We start from the raw sequence: 16,068 nt of genomic DNA on the forward strand, positions 1-16,068 counted from the left end.
AAGGAAGGAGAAAAGGGAGGGAGGAAAACGAATGAATGAAGGAGGGAGGGAGGGGAGGAAGAGGAGGAAGGAAGGAAGGGAGAGAAAGGGAAGGAAGGAGAAAAGGGAGAGAGGGAGGAAAATGAATGAATGCAGGAGGGAGGGAAGAGGAGGAAGGAAGGAAGTAGGGAGGGAGGGAGGGGGAGGGAAGGAAGGAAAGGGAGAAAGAGAAGGAAGGAAAATGAAGGAGGAAGGAAGGAGGGAGGGAAAAAGGGAAGGAAGGAGAAAAGGGGGAGGGAGGAAAATGAAGGAAGGAAGGAGGGAGGGCGGGAGCGGGGAGGGAGGAAGAGGAGGAGGGGAAGGGAAGGGAAGAGGAAAGGGAGGCCGGCTCTCCGCGGAGCGCGGGCGCTAAGACCGCTGGCGGGCGGGCGGGCGAGAGAGCTCAGCCGGGCAGGGCGCGTCCAACAGCCGCTCCGCCTCCCGCCGCCATCGGCCCCGAGCAGCCGCTCCGCCGGGAAGGTAAGCGCCAAGCCCGGTCTGGGGCGCGGGGGTTTCCCCGGAGCCCCCTCCTCTCCCGGCTCCGTGCTGCGGACCAGCCTCGGGATGAAGGGCGCCTGGTTGGGGAAGGGCAGCCCCTTGCAAAGCGGCTCGGGGGGGATGCAGCTGTTTTGGGGAAGGGGCTGCAACCCTCCCCCTCCGCCCGCCTCTCCGCTGCTCTAAGGAGGATGCTGGGTGGGTTTTTCTTGGCAGGAGCCCCCCACCCCCTCCCGGGAAGGATGACCACGCTCACGCGCCAGGACCTCAACTTTGGACAAGGTACCACCAGGAGATCCCAGTTGTGGCGGTTTATTTTATTTATTTGTTTATTTGATTTGTCAATCGCTTACAAAATAACAGGTATAAGTATATACATAGTTATGAATACATGAAATGGATAAGAAAAATAAAAAGAAACAATAGGAGAGGGAGGGTAGGCACGTTGGTGCGCTTATGCAGGCCCCCTACGGACCTCTTAGGGAATGGGGTGAGTCCACAGTCGACAGTCTTAAGGTTAAAGTTTTGGGGGTTTGGGGAAGAAACCACAGAGTCAGGTAGAGGATTCCGGACATTGACCACTCCGGTATTGCTGAAGTCGTATTTCCTGCAATCGAGTTTGGTGCGGTTGTTGTTGTTTAACTAGAACTGGGAGATGGGGGTTGCATGCAGAGCCTTTAAAGGTCTCTTTGGGTCCGGGGTCGGCTTTAAGACTTACAGACTTCAACTCCCAGAATTCCCTTTCCAGTCATGGTAGCTCAGGGATTCTGGGAGTTGAAGCCCACAAGTCTTAAAACTTGCCAAGTTGGAAGACCCTTGCTTTGGGTTAAGGGTTTTGAAGCCTTTCCAAGGGAAGATCAGCGGACTTCAACTCCCAGAATTCCCCTGGCTGGCCCCTGGGGAATTCTGGGAGTCAAAGTCCACCCCTCTTTTCCCTGGCCAAGCTTGAGAACCGCTGCTTTTATTGCTAGGGTTGTTGTAATGTTTTAATACCATTAAAATCTGGCTGCTTATTTTATTTGGTTGTATTCATCTGCCCAACGAATCAATGATTTCTGATCCTCCATTGGCCTTGGGGATCCTTCCTGCATAAAGTGGGAGGCATTAATAATTTAAATAATTATAATTATATTATTATTATTATGCATAAGTCCAATAATAGGAGGAGGAGGAGGAAGAGGAGGAGGAAGAAGAGGAGGAGGAGGAGGAGAAGGAGAAGGAGGAGGAGGAGAAGAAGGAGGAAGAAGGAGGAGGAGGAAGAGGAGGAGGAGGAGGAGGAGGAGGAGGAGGAGAAGAAGAAGAAGAAGAAGAAGAAGAAGAAGAAGAAGAAGAAGAAGAAGAAGAAGAAGAAGAAGAAGAAGATACTTGGTTGATATCTAGGATGCTGGCAGTAACCTGTATCAAGCATCAGCACCAGTCAATAATATTTGTGATGCATTTTTAAATGTTCAGTTGACTGAGTTTCATGTTTAATGAATAAGAAATAATAATAAATAAAGCAGTTCAGATACCAATTTTAAATAGAGTTTAAGTTGATTTTTTCCAACCACCCTTTTTAAAAAACAAAACCCTCCTTGTTTTTATTTTCATTCTTTTCCCTTCTTTTCTAGTGGTCGCTGATGTCCTTTCTGAATTTTTAGAAGTAGCTATTCACCTTATCCTTTATGTCCGAGAGGTTTACCCCACTGGGATTTTTCAGAAGAGGAAAAAATATAATGTACCTGTTCAGGTAAGAGACACACAAGTACATTTTGGATATATATATAAAATAATTGAGGGGTCTGTTCCACTTTTGATCTGGTCTTTAGAAAATTGTTCTTAAAATTGCTCTTGTGTGCAAAACGTAGAATATTTGCAAATCAAAGTCTATTAGAGGTGGTTAAACTCCTACTTCTCCTTTCCACACCAGATGTATTTGTCAACTTATATGCCTCTTTACAAAATTTTTCAACTTGAGCATTGCTAATCAACTCTACAAACCTTCAGAGAAGCTGCAGTTATCTTTCATTAAAGTTTGCAGTTTCACTCAGTTAAAAGATCAGTCCAGGGACTTATTTAATAACGAAATACTCCAAATATACCTTCTTAAATAGGAATCAAAGCAAGTTGGTTGGGATAAAATAAATGGCTCATATTATGTGAAAATAAATAGAGTATAGTAGATATTAAAAGAAGACAGTAAAAACTTTAAAAACCCACTCCTAATCAAAATTACTTAGCCTCATCATGCATATCTAAAAGAAAAGATATAAAAAAAGGAAGTGAAAATAAAAAGCATAGGGCCCAATATATTTTTTTAGACTTTTATATTTTACTACTTCGATACCCGTGCTTGAAACTATGTGGTCGCGCTTAGTTTTTGGGGAGGAAAATAAGCGGAAAAAAATCGGCCTCTGCCTACCAGCATCTAACGGTATTCACCTGGCTAACATCCTATCAGTGTGCGAGAGAGTTGAGGGCTTTTTTGGAAACTGAAACAGTATTTGCTGTGTGAGCAAGAATGAGACAGCAAGGAGCCTTGGCATGGCTTAGCTCAACTGTTCTGTACTAAAGCTGCTTGCTGCTGTAAAACGGAAACGGAAACTCCTCTCTGCTTGTGTTTTGCATTTGGAACAGATTTCTTTTCAGGTGGGGAGGGGGAGTAGAACTCCTTAGCATCAGAGAGTGTTAATAATAATAATATAGGAAATACTAAAGCTCTGATGGTCACTTCGAAAAATCCTTTCTTAGTGAGTACCTAGAAGCCAAGAGGAACACATATGCCAAATTTCAAGTTTGTAGGCTTTACGGTTCTGGAGATTTTGTGATGATTCACTTTTATAGAGAGAGATTAAATCTCACCGTTGAGTGTTGAAATGTGCAACAAATTGCGTGTGTTACTATTTAGGACTGTGGTCTAGTAGAAGTGGAAAATAATTGATCTCAAAATGAAAAATCATAGCTTAACTTTCCAGTGAACCTTTTCAAGAACTTTTAAGTGTCTGCTTGGGCTAAAATCAAGATAAATTATAGGATAAACTAAAACCAAAATTGTTTTAAGGAGAGAAAACACAGAGGGTTAATTCAAACGAACTTCTATCAATACCTGAACCAAATTCCTTGTGTCCACAGATGTCCTGCCATCCTGAACTCAACCGATATATTCAGGATACTCTCCACTGCGTCAAACCTCTGCTAGAGAAGGTGAGTCTTAAAACTGTAGGGCTGTGTTAGGGAACCGCAGAACCATTTCCTGGTGCAGAATCCAATCTGGGACCAGAACTTTAGTCTTCTGAGCTTTTGGACATGTGCAGGAGCCCATCCTCGGGGAATTTCTCAGTGCGCTTTGGGCTGCTCTGTGTGTGGTTGTCAGGCTCCTGTCAGAGTCTAAATCTGAGGAGGAAGACAAACAGCTGACAGGGTGGAAGTGTGGCTCCGTTGGCTGTGGAGGAGGCTGGGGAAGGGTAAAGTCCGGATGGGCAGAGCAGAGGAGAGGTAGAACAAGGGAGAGGGAGTTCAGAGGAAGACCCAGGCCCACCCCTTCTTCATCCTAAGGCACACAGGGAGGAACGGAGGAGGGAGCAACATGGGTTGCATGGCTTACGGGGGAGGAAAGGGCCCTGACTCCCTTCATTAGACACACCTGGGAATGAGAGTTTAAAAGAGATGCATGCTGAGTGTGGCATTTGCTGGGAACAAACGTGAGTTTATCTTGTGTTGACTTTGCTTACCTGCGTTCCTGGCGTCTTCCCAACCGTGTTGAGTTACTGCCATTCCTTCACGTCTGGAATTCCTTCTCCTGCCCTGATGGACGCATTACCTCATTTTGGCTTGATTGGACTTAAAGTTACAGTTTTTGTTGACCACGGTTTGGACTTGATTCTCTGCAGCCAAAGGCTGTTCCTGATAGAGTTTTTCTCCAGCCAAAAGGTACCCTTGACATTGGGGGCAAAGTTGGAGCTATTAAAGGGACTCTTACTGATTATATGACTGTGTTGCCTTTGTGCCACACCCTTTTGAGTCATCACAGTGGTATTTATATGGTGCCGGTTGTGTGTGGCTTTCTAGATGTTGATTGGGGTGTTAATGGCTGGCTATAACATATTTTTTGGAGTATAAGACGCACTGGACCATAAGACACATCTAGATTTAGAGGAGGAAAACAAGAAAAAAAATAGGTTTTTTTGTCTCCGTGCGTCCCGTTTTTGCCCTCCCAGCATCCAGAATCACTCTGCAGGCCAAAAATGGGCCTGTTTTTGGCCTCCTGAACCCTCTGCGCATACCGTTTCTGCCACCCCCCAATGCCAGGAAGGGCAAAAATGGGACGTGTGAGGCCTCCAGTGGCCAAAACCAGGCCCGTATTCACTCTATAAGACGCACGGACATTTGCACCCACTTTTTTTGGTGGGGGGGGGGCAGTGTGACTTATAGTCAGAAAAAATATGGTAAGTTGTTTCCTTGTGCTGCCTAGCCCTTGTCTCCTAAGTACTTTGATAAGATGCTGGTAAATTAGCACTCCCATTGACTGACTGACAAGGGCTTTAGTTGCTTCCCCGGCTGTTTTTGTGGCTGCTTGTCCAACAATCTTAGTAGCTGCGAAATTGAATGCATGCCCTTGTTTACTGCAATGCGAAGCTACCAATGAGTTTGGGTCTTCCCATCTTGACTGCTCGCTTGTATTCTTGCCATCTTCGCTTCATTCCTGTCCTACATAGTCACAGGGAATCCAGTTGATTATTTATTGACCGAGGTGTTGATGGCCAACTATTAAGTCGTTGGCTGTTGGTTCCTCTCAGCTCCTAAGTACCTGATAAACTGGGGGTAAATCAGTGCTCCTGTTGACTGACAAGGGGCCTGTTTCCAAGACTTCCAAGTATTTCCCTGGCTATTTTTGTACCTACTCCACCAACAATCTTAGTAGCTGCAAAATTGAATATATTTCCTTGTTCATTGCAATGTGAGGCTACCAGTGAGTTCAGGTCTCCTTGTCTGACTGCTTGTCTTGTTGCAATCTTGTGGTTAGCTTCCTCCTCGTCTGTCCTACATGATCACAGGGGCAATCCATGAAAGGGATCCAGTAGATTACATTAGAACAAGGGTCTTCAAACTTGGCAAGTTTTAAGACTTGTGGACTTCAACTCCCAGAATTCCTGAGCTAACATGATTGGAGGAGGAATTCTGGGAGTTGAAGTCCACAAGTCTTAAAGTTGTCAAGTTTGGAGACCCCTGCATTAGAAGTATCTCCCACCTCCAAGTGAGCTTTTTAATTTGTCCTTGTATGGTAGCCTCTGGGCGGTGTGCGATGCCCATTTGCAGATCTTGGAAGCTGCGTCCTACAGCTTCCGAATTTTGCTGTTGTTGTACCAGATTCCTGGTATTTCATAGCCAACCTGGTTGTGTGAAAGCTCCAGCCAAGGGAACTACCTCAATGCGGCCTACTTGCGCACAGGCGCCTGGAATTCACAGAGGAGTTCTTCGGAGAGATAATATTTCTGTCACCCTGCTTGTTTTTGCAACCTTTTTTCAGAATGACGTGGAAAAAGTGGTAGTGGTCATCCTTGATAAGGAGCATCATCCAGTAGAAAGATTCGTCTTTGAGATCATGCAGCCGCCACTGCTGGCCATCAGGTGAGACTCCTTGTTTCTAAACCCCAAATACTGGTCTGCTGGTCACACCCACCAAATTTTGGAAGGCTGGAGAGTTTGATCCATCCGTCTTTCCGTTGCAAAAACTCAGCTGCCATAAACTCTGGTTTATTCTGCAGAACCCAAGGCAAGCAAAGATTTAATTTAAGAATATATTGATTTAAGAACATATTAAGAAATATTGAATTTAAGAACAAAATAAAAGTGTTGATTTGCAAATAAAATGGAAGAAACACCCCCTTAAGGGGCTGTTTTGGGATCCGACTGACCAGGCTGATTCTGCATCCGTCTAACTCAGAGTTTCTCAATATGGCAGCTTGAAGATGTATGGACTTCAACTCCCAGAATTCCCCAGCCAGTGGAGGAATTCTGGGAGTTGAAGTCCACATATCTTCAAGGTTGAGAAACATTGGTTTGATCACTCCATGGTCCCCCGTTATTACTATTAGTAGTATTAAAACTTAGAAATATGGAGCATAATAAAGGGGATCATATAATTATAAAACTACATTTAACCCAAGTTTAGCCCTCAGGAAGGCAGTAAACCAGTATCTCAAGTGGATTTTCAAAGTCAGTTTGGGGCCTAGTCTTAAATCATGAAAGTAAATTATAACAGACCACTGAGAAGTCTGTAAATATATGGCTATAAATAAATATACATTTATATATTATATTTGTATTTATTTTATAAATATCTTTTTTTATATTATATTGATATTATTTTACATTTATATTTTATATTATTAATATTAATATAATAATATGTATTTATTATGTTTGTTATTTTATTATGGCTAAAAATCCAGTGAGATAGATAGAAATAGATAGATAGGATAGAGAAATAAAGAATAGATATAGATAGATAGATAAATATTTGTTTTTGTAGATTTTCACGGGAGGCAGATAGACACACAGCCAGCCAATACCTCAGCCACACATGTTCTTACGAAAAAGCCAGCCAATCTGCAAATATCAACTCCATCAACCATGACAACACAACCAACCTCCCCACCAGTATATATAGGGAGACGGCAGCTCCGATCACTCTTTGCTTGCACAAGCACGAAGCCGAAAGCACCAGTCTGAAGCTGGCGAGTGGGACCTCGTAGAAACGTTGCCAAGATACTCTCAATCTTACACGGGAAAAGACCCGAACACGCCAAGACCTGCATAGATAAATATAGATATAAATTATTATTATCTTTATTGTCAGAGTATAACATGTGTACAATGAGATTGGTGACATAGACAGATACAGATAGATCTATATATATATAGATATAGATTAGATAGATAGATAGTGGGTAGATAGATAGGTAGATATAGATTAGGTACATTTTTATGATTTTTACTGTTTCCTAGTATGATTTGATTGCGTATTTGTACCCTATGACTATATTCTATTTACTATATACCCTATGACTATATAACACTATGACTATCATTAAATGTTGTACCTTATGACTCTTGATGAATGTATCTTTTCTTTCATGTACACTGAGAGCATTTGCACCAAGACAAATTCCTTGTGTGTCTAATCACACTTGCCAATAAAGAATTCTATTTTACTGTATATATTAGATAAATAGACATAGATTAGATAGATAGATATAGATATACATGATATAGATTAGATAGGTAGATAGGTAGATATAGGTTAGGTAGATTTTTACGATTTTTACTGTTTCCTAGTATGATTTGCCTATTTTACCTTATGACTCTATTCTATTTACTATATACCCTGTGACTATTGTTAACTGTTGTACCTTATGATTCTTGACTCTTGACGAATGTATCTTTTCTTTTAGGTACACTGAGAGTATTTGTACCAAGACAAATTCTTTGTGTGTTTAATCACACTTGGCCAATAAAGAATTCTATTCTATATAGTAGATAGATAGATAGATAGATAGATAGATAGATAGATAGATAGATAGATAGATAGATATAGGTATATAAATATAGATGTATATACATATGTATATATTTATATCCTTTCATCTACTTTTTCCTTCTCCAGCTCCGATTCCCTCCTCAACCATGTGGAGCAACTTCTGCGGGCTTTTATCCTGAAGATCAGTGTCTGTGATGCTGTTTTGGAGAATAACCCTCCAGGTAGGAGAGTCAACAGAGGCGGTAATCTTGCTGGCAGCAGGCAGTGGGGTGGGTTCCAGGCTGATATTTCAAGTTCATTTTTCCTTCACCCTGAGCTGAAGAAAACAACTGAATGAGCGGCTTCAGTGGTTTCAAACAGTGGGTCTGCCATACGGATTTTTTTCTTCCAGCAATTCGGGGAAAATGGTATTTTTTAAAGAAATATTTATAACCACAGTATGTAAAATAGTGCAGGAATTCTCTTTATGCACCTCTCTGCTTTGCAGGGACCAAAATATATAGGCTGTCCTCAAAGTACGACCACAATGGAGCCAAAAATTTCAGTTGTTTACGTGAGGCATTTGTTAAGTGAGTTTTGCCCCATTTTGCAACCTTTCCAGTGGTGCTATTCTACCAGTTCGGCCCGGTTCACACGAACCGGCAATAAAAAATGTTACTGTCTGGCCGAACAAAAAACAGCTATCGGTTTGGCCAAACCGATATTTCTTTCTTTTTTTCCCCCTCCCGACGATCAGCTGTTCCGACGATCAGTTGTGCTGGGATCCCCCTCGCTGACTTACTGCTTCGCCCAGGACGATTCCCTAAGGCCCAGGAAGCAAAAAAACAGAGCACGGTGTGTGTGTGTGTGTGTGTGTCAAGCCCGAAGTTGCCATATGTGTAGCCATTTTAGTTAGGCTTAGTATATATTCTTTTTCTTATTTCCACTTTGGTGGTCATGAGGGAAGTATTTCGGGCTTGCCACATTCCTAAGCGGGGAGGAGTGGAGATGAGAGAGTTGTTTAGACTAGGTGGTTCTCCTTCCCGTGGGAACAAAAGCTGACCCTGCTGAGACCTGGAGGTGGAGATTGATGACACCAGGCAACATTGATTTATTTCTATTAGGGAATGTGACTTTTGGGGGCTGTTTCTAACTTCCAATATTATGTGGTGTAATTCCGGGTTGTGTCAGATCTGGAATTACCACGGACTTTGCCAATTTGATGTTTTCCTAAGTAAAAGAAATTGTCTTGGAAGATGGACTTTGCTCTTTTTTCTTTTTAAATGGATTTCATCACTTGGAAACCTGACAGGGGACTGTGTGTTGCCCCCCCCCCCCCCGGTGCTCCAATTTTTGCCTTCCTGGGCCTCAGGGAAGAGGCCCAGGAGGCAAAAAAGTGTGTGGGGGGTAAAAAAAGAAAGAAGTCATGCCCCCCCATCACATGGCCACACCCACCTAATTATGCCTACTGAGCTACGCCCACCTAGCCACGCCCACAGAACCTGTAGTAAAAATACTGGCATCCCACCCCGGGACCCTTCATGCCACAATTGTTAAATCGAATCCCTGCAGTTGTTCAGTTAGTCACCCGGTTGTTAAGTGAATCTGGCTTCCGCGTTGACTTTGCTTGTCCAAAGGTCGCCAAAGGGGATCACGTGACCCCGGGACGCTGCAGCCATCATAAGTGTGAATCAGTTGTCGAACCTGTGAATTTAGATCACGTGACCCATGGGGGATGCTGCAAAGGTTGTAAGTGTGAAAACCAGTCGTAAGTCACATGTTTCAGTGCTGTTGTGTCATGCCCTTGTTGGAGTCTGATTCTGAGGGGGAGGTCGAGTAGCTGAGAGGGAGTGGGAGTGTGGCTCTGGTGGCTTGTGGAAGAAACGGGGGAAGGGCACAGTCCAGCTGGGCATTCAGAGAAAGACCCAGGGCCATCTCCTCTGCATCCTAAAGTATACTGGGAAGAACGGAGAAGGGAGCAACGTGGCTTATGGGAGAGAAAAGGGCCCTGATCCCTTTCATTAGTTACAGCTGGGAGAACAGGATATAAGAAGGGTGTTTGAACTCAGCACCTTGCTGGAAGCAAAGCCTGCATCATCTTTGTCGAGGCTTATCTGGGTTTTGGCGTCCTCCCAACTGTGTGTGCCTTGTTATCTTTTGGAAGTCTGCAAGTTATTATCCTGGTCTGTCATGTTAATTACTTCAGCGTGGTTTGTGTTGGTTTTTTTAATTTTTAATTTATCTCTACTTTGGGTTTGGACTGTATTTCTTCCGTTTCTAGACTGTTTTGGGAACAGTTTGGTTTCCAGCTGAGGATAACTGGACATTGGGGGCCAAGTTGGAGGTATTAAAGGGAAATTATCTACTTTTGTGACTTTGTTATCTTTGTGCCACGCCCCGGGTCATTACATGAACTGCAACTTTAAACGATCACTAAACGAACTGTTGTAAGCTGAGGACTACTGTATTTGATCACAGGTGGTAACTCTGAATCGTGCCTCTTTTATTTAAAATCTCTCTCTCTGTTTCTACCTCGTTTGTTGCAGGCTGCACTTTCACCATCCTGGTGCACACCCGTGAAGCTGCCATGCGCAACATGGAGAAAATTCAGGTGATCAAGGTAAGGAATCGCACAAGACCCACAGTAAGCCGTTGTGTTTCACTCTCTCTGCGTCAGATACTGTCATGCCCCTGTTGGAATCTCATTCTGAGGGGGAGGTTGAGCAGCTGAGAGGGAGTGGGAGTGTGGCTCTGGTGGCTGTGGAAGAAATGGGGGAAGGGCACAGTCCAGCTGGGCATTCAGAGGAAGACCCAGGCCCACTCCCTCTTCATCTTAGGGCACGCAGGGAGGAACAGATAAGGGAGCAACGTGGGTTACAGGGGAGAAAAGGGCCCTGATTCCCTTCGTTAGCTGCAGCTGGGGAAACAGGATAAAGAGGATGTCTGCGCACAGCAACTTGCTGGAAGCAAAGCATGCATTATCTTTGTCAAGTCTTATCTGGGTTCTGGCGTCCTCCCAACTGTGTGTGTCTTGTTATCTTTTGGAAGTCTGCAATTCCTTATCCTGCCCTGTCTTTTTAATTGCTGCAGGGTGGTTTGTGTTGGTTTTTATTTATAATCTATATGTACTTTGGGTTCGGACTGAATTTCTCCCCTTTAAACAACTGTTCTTGGGAGAGTTTTTCCAGCCGATGATAACTGGACATTGAGGGCCAAGTTGGAGGCATTAAAGGGACTTTACCTACTTTTGTGACTTTGTTGCTTTTGTGCCACGCCACTTTGGGTCATCACATATACGGTCGATTTTTTAAAAGCAACAACCAACATCATTTTTAAGCATGAAAGGCCGCCTCCAATCTCATCCCGGCTTCTGTTGTTTGTATTCGGGTTCAGTAAAAAATTTGGCCTCCCGGCCACCCATGTCCCTGACCCCAGCATCAGTGTGATGACCTGGGGCACAGCGCAGAGGCCACCACATGGGAAGCTGGCAGTTCAAACTGCCCAGGGGTGGGTGCTGCTGGGGGTACGCAGGGGTTCGGGAAAGCGCCTAGCTAAGATTCTGTGCACTTCGGAGAACACCCCAAATCCCACTCCTGGCTGGTCCCGCCCACCCTACTCCATCACCCCCAGGAGTCCCCACGTGGCCCATTTTGGATGCAGGTTATGCAGGGCGCACATGGAGGCTCACAGGGAGGGTGAAAAACGGGCCTCCCGGAAGTTTGGGAAGGCCGGAAATGGGCCCATTTCCAGCTTCCATAGAGCCTCCAGAATCCCGGGAGGCCATTTTCGCCCTCCCGGAGGCTCGAAAAAGCCTCTGGAGCCTGAGTAGGGCAAAAAGGCCCTCCCACCGTGGGGCAGGAGGCCAACTAGGCCACACCCACCCAACAACCAGGCAGAGAACCCTTTCCTAATTTTTTTGAAGTCCACCGCTGAGGCTGCCCCCTTATTGCTCCAAATTCCCCCCAAATACTCCCATGTTTCTGGCAAGTCCCAGAGCCAAGGGATAATGCACGTGCCCGTGCGTGCGCACACACACACACACACCAGTCCAATACTGTGAGCAAGCCAGAAAATCCAGCAGGCAAGTCGAAGAGTCCCGAAAGCCACGAAGCAAGGCAAGAATCCAAAAATCAAGAAGGAACCCAGGAAAGTTCAAATGTCGGCACTCAACACTCCGGGAATTCACCATTTGTTCCCCACAGTGTCTCCTTAAGTCTCAGTCCCCAGGTGTGCCTTGTGGAGAGGAGTGGGGCGCTCTCTTCCCAAGTAGCCTGCTCACTCTGTGCTGTTCTCGCCTTCTCTCCACTCTCCGTGCTCTCGGATCAGGAGGGGGTGGTCTTTGCTCATCGCCTGAGGTCTGGCTCTCAGGGTCCCTGCTTAGCCTCTCTTCGTCATCCTGGCCCGTCTCTGCCTACAAGCCGTCTTAATCTTGAAAGGCCCTGGTTTGACTGGGCCTGCTCTTCCTCAATTTCCTCCGAAGCCAACAAAGCCGCCCCTCAATCTCTCAAATGAGCCGAAAATCAGCTGGGAGGCACGCACATGCGCAGTGAGGATAAGTTTGGCTGGGGTCACGTGCCCGCACAAATGGCTCTGCGTCCTACCTGTGGTACGTGTGCCGTAGGTTCACCATCACAGCTATATTCTGTTCTGTTCTGTTCTATTCTATTCTATTCTGCATTCTAATTCTAATTCTATTCTGCATTCTAATTCTAATTCTATTCTATTCTCTATTCTATTCTATTCTATTCTCTCTTCTATTCTGCATTCTAATTCTAATTCTATTCTATTCTCTATTCTATTCTGTTCTATTCTATTCTATTCTATTCTCTGTTCTATTCTGCATTCTAATTCTAATTCTATTCTCTATTCTAGTCTGCATTCTAATTCTTATTCTATTCTATTCTCTATTCTATTCTGCATTCTAATTCTAATTTATTCTCTATTCTATTCTGCATTCTAATTCTTATTCTATTCTATTCTCTATTCTATTCTGCATTCTAATTCTAATTCTATTCTGTTCTATTCTATTGTAATTCTAATTCTAATTCTTATTCTATTCTATTCTATTCTATTCTGCATTCTTATTCAATTCAATTCAATTCAATTCTATTCTATTCTATTCTATTCTAATCCCCATTCCTATCTATTATATTCTATTTCTATTCTAGTCTCTTTTCTTTTCTTCTGTTCTGTTCTATTCATCATCATTTCTATTCTGCAGCTGAGCTGGGAGTCCTGAGAACAGGGGGTCCTGGACCTGTGCGTGCAAACAACTGCTACATTCAAATTTATTTATTTTATTTTATTTTATTTGGTTTGAGCATAAGGGGCAATAGTTTGCATGAAGAGGCTGTTATGTTTCCCATCCCGTAGGACTTCCCCTGGATTCTAGCCGACGAGCAGGACGTCCACATGCATGACCCCCGGCTGATCCCCCTGAAGACCATGACCTCAGACCTCTTGAAGGTGAGCAGACCCACCTTCTGCGCCCGGCCGGCTTGGAGAAGGGCAAGCTGAAGATTCGATCCAATCAAGAAAATTGGTTGGAATTCCCGCCTTTTTAATACGCCGGGGGGCTTCCCGATTGGCTCTCTGAGGTCACGTGACCCCAATCCTAGGGAGAGCCGAGACCCATGGGCCCACAGTTCTTCCTTTGGCCACCAGAGGGTGCTTTGATTTTTACAGCATTTATTTATTTAATTTATATTCTTCCCATTTTGGAATTTATGGGCCCTCAGCTCTGTTGCTGTTTGAAAGGTGGGGCGATTTGACAGTGTGGCCAGCCTCTTCTTGCAGAACCTCCACCCCCAACTGTTCCTTTGTCGCATTTGCACAAGGGTCTTTAATAACTCGGTTTGCCGATTCCTCCCATTCAATCCCAAAGCCCAGACCAGGAACGGGCAGCTCCTTTTTGCACTGACCCATCAATCTTCCTCAGCGGTTGGTGTGTTTTGTGTGGCTGCCAAGAAAGAGCGCCATTCAGTGTGTCCTTGGTGTGCAGAAGAGTAAAGTCCTACACTTAGGCAAGAAAAACCCAAAGTACACCTACAGACTGGGTAAAAAAAACAACAGGGTTTGTGAGAGGGAACTTGGAGTCTTAGTCGACAACCAGTTAAATATGAGGCAACAGAGCGCAGCGGCAGCCAAAAAAGCTAAGTTGCATTAACAGAGGGATACAGTCAAGATCAAGGGAGGTACTAATACCACTCTATAAAGCCTTAGTAAGGCCACACCTGGAATTCTGCATCCAGTTTTGGTCACCGTACTATTAAAAAGATGTTGGGACTCTAGAAAGCGTGCAGAGAAGAGCAACCGGGATGATGAGGGGACTGGAGGCTAAAACACACGACGAACGGTTGCAGGAACTGGGCTTGGCTAGTCCAGGGAAGAGAAGGACCAGGGGAGACAGGATAGCAAGTTTTCCAATATTTGAAGGGAGATGGAGAGAAAGAAAAGGAAAGAGAAAGGAAGGAAGGAGAGAAAGAAAAAAGAGTGAGAGAAAGAGAAAAAGAAAGAGAACAAAAAGGGAGAGAAAGAAAAAGGAAGGAAGAAAAGAGAGAAAGAAAGAGGGAGAGAAAGAGAGGAAGTGATTGGAGGCTAAAACATACAATGAACGGTTGCAGGAACTGGGCCTGGCTAGTCCAGGGAAGAGAAGGACCAGGGGAGACAGGAGAGCAGCCTTCCAATATTTGAGGGGCTGCCCCAGAGAGGAGGAAGGGGGTCAAGCTATTTTCCAAGGCACCCGAAGACCAGACAAGGAATAATGGGTGGAAACGGATCCAGGAGAGATTCAACCTGGAAATAAAGAGAAACTTTCTGACAGGGAGAACCATCAACCAATGGAACAGAAGTTGCCTTTGGAAGTTGTGGGAGCTTCATCGCCGGAAACTTTCGAGAGTGGACTGCCATCTGTCAGGAATGGTATATGGCAGTGATGGCAAGTCTTTTTGTTGTGGTGTGCTGAAAGTGTGCGTGCCGGCACCCACAATGCAATGTGGCACCCTGCACATGCGCGTGCAACACTCCCACCCCCTTACCTGCACTGCGCATGCGTGCACTTCCCAGCTGATTTTCGGCCCAAAAACGGGCCTTCCGGAAATACCGGAAGTGCTGAAATGGGCTTGTTTTCAGCCCCCCGAGGCTGCAGAGGCTTCCCTCGAGCCCCCGGCAGGGTGAAAACGGCCTTCACCGGGCTCCAGAGGCCCTCAGGAGGCTGAGAACAGGCACTTCCGGTATTTCCGGAAGTCCCGTTTTTCGGCCTCTTGAGGCTGCAGAGGCTTTCCTTGAGCCTCTGAGAAAGCGAAAACGCCCACAAACGGGCCAAAAGTCAGCTGGGAGGCGCGCGCATGCACAGTGCAGGTAAGCTTGGCTGGGGCTCGGATGCCTGTACAAATGGCTCTGTGTGCCATTTGTGGCACACGTGCCATAGGTTCGCCATCGCAGGTGTAGGGTCTCCTGCTTGGGCAGGGGGTTAGACTAGATGACCTACAAGGTACCTTCCAACTCTTTTAATCTGTTATCTGGCCCAAATCCTGCCTTTCTGCAAAGGCCCCCATCTTGGAAAACCCTGATAAATGCAAGATTCCTGATTTGAACCCTATCCTTTCAGATGCAGCTCTACGTAGAGGAGCGGGCACAGAAAGGCACTTGAACCTGGGACTTCCGAACCATTTTGGAAATCTGCAATCCAGGCGACGCATTCCCAAGCTCGTCCCCTGCAACCACGTCAGTGCTTGGACGATTGACACGCGCGTGTCTGAGTTTCCTTCCTGGCTACCGGGTGATTGTGTTTTTAAAAGTGCTCTTAAATCCCGCCAGGTTACCCTCATGTTGTCTTCTACCGATTCGGCGAGCCGGGTATTTTTCAAGTTGCTAGACCTGAGGGAGGACAGGGCACTGCAGAACTGTGCCTAGAAAGTGGTCACGTTTTGATTGCTGTGAAAACACTCGTCTGTCTTACTTTTTAAAATGAATGTTTATCGCTGTGTTTCCGAGGTGCTAATGTAGAACAATAGGACTAATTCACTGTAAATAAACTTAAGTTGTATCTGGTATCA

General features: G+C 45.1%; 2 protein-coding genes across 2 annotated transcripts in view; both read left to right on the plus strand.

Moving 5' to 3' along the window:
- Positions 1 to 16,068, plus strand: part of LOC148124493 (G protein-coupled receptor family C group 6 member A-like) — a 393,462-nt gene that overhangs the window by 319,204 nt on the left and 58,190 nt on the right. The gene's annotated exons all lie outside the window — the stretch shown is intronic.
- MAD2L2 (mitotic arrest deficient 2 like 2) lies at positions 605 to 16,065 on the plus strand. Its single transcript, XM_087914833.1, has 8 exons — positions 605 to 795; positions 2,124 to 2,242; positions 3,625 to 3,696; positions 6,020 to 6,120; positions 8,159 to 8,253; positions 10,558 to 10,631; positions 13,385 to 13,477; positions 15,621 to 16,065. Exons 1-8 carry the CDS (start codon positions 705 to 707, stop codon positions 15,660 to 15,662), a joined length of 687 nt encoding a protein of 228 aa, XP_087770959.1. The 5' UTR covers positions 605 to 704; the 3' UTR covers positions 15,663 to 16,065.

This window comes from Pseudonaja textilis, chromosome 18, assembly GCF_049901715.1.
Source record: "Pseudonaja textilis isolate UNSWEBS1 chromosome 18, rPseTex1.2, whole genome shotgun sequence".
Taxonomy (NCBI): Eukaryota; Metazoa; Chordata; class Lepidosauria; order Squamata; family Elapidae; genus Pseudonaja; species Pseudonaja textilis.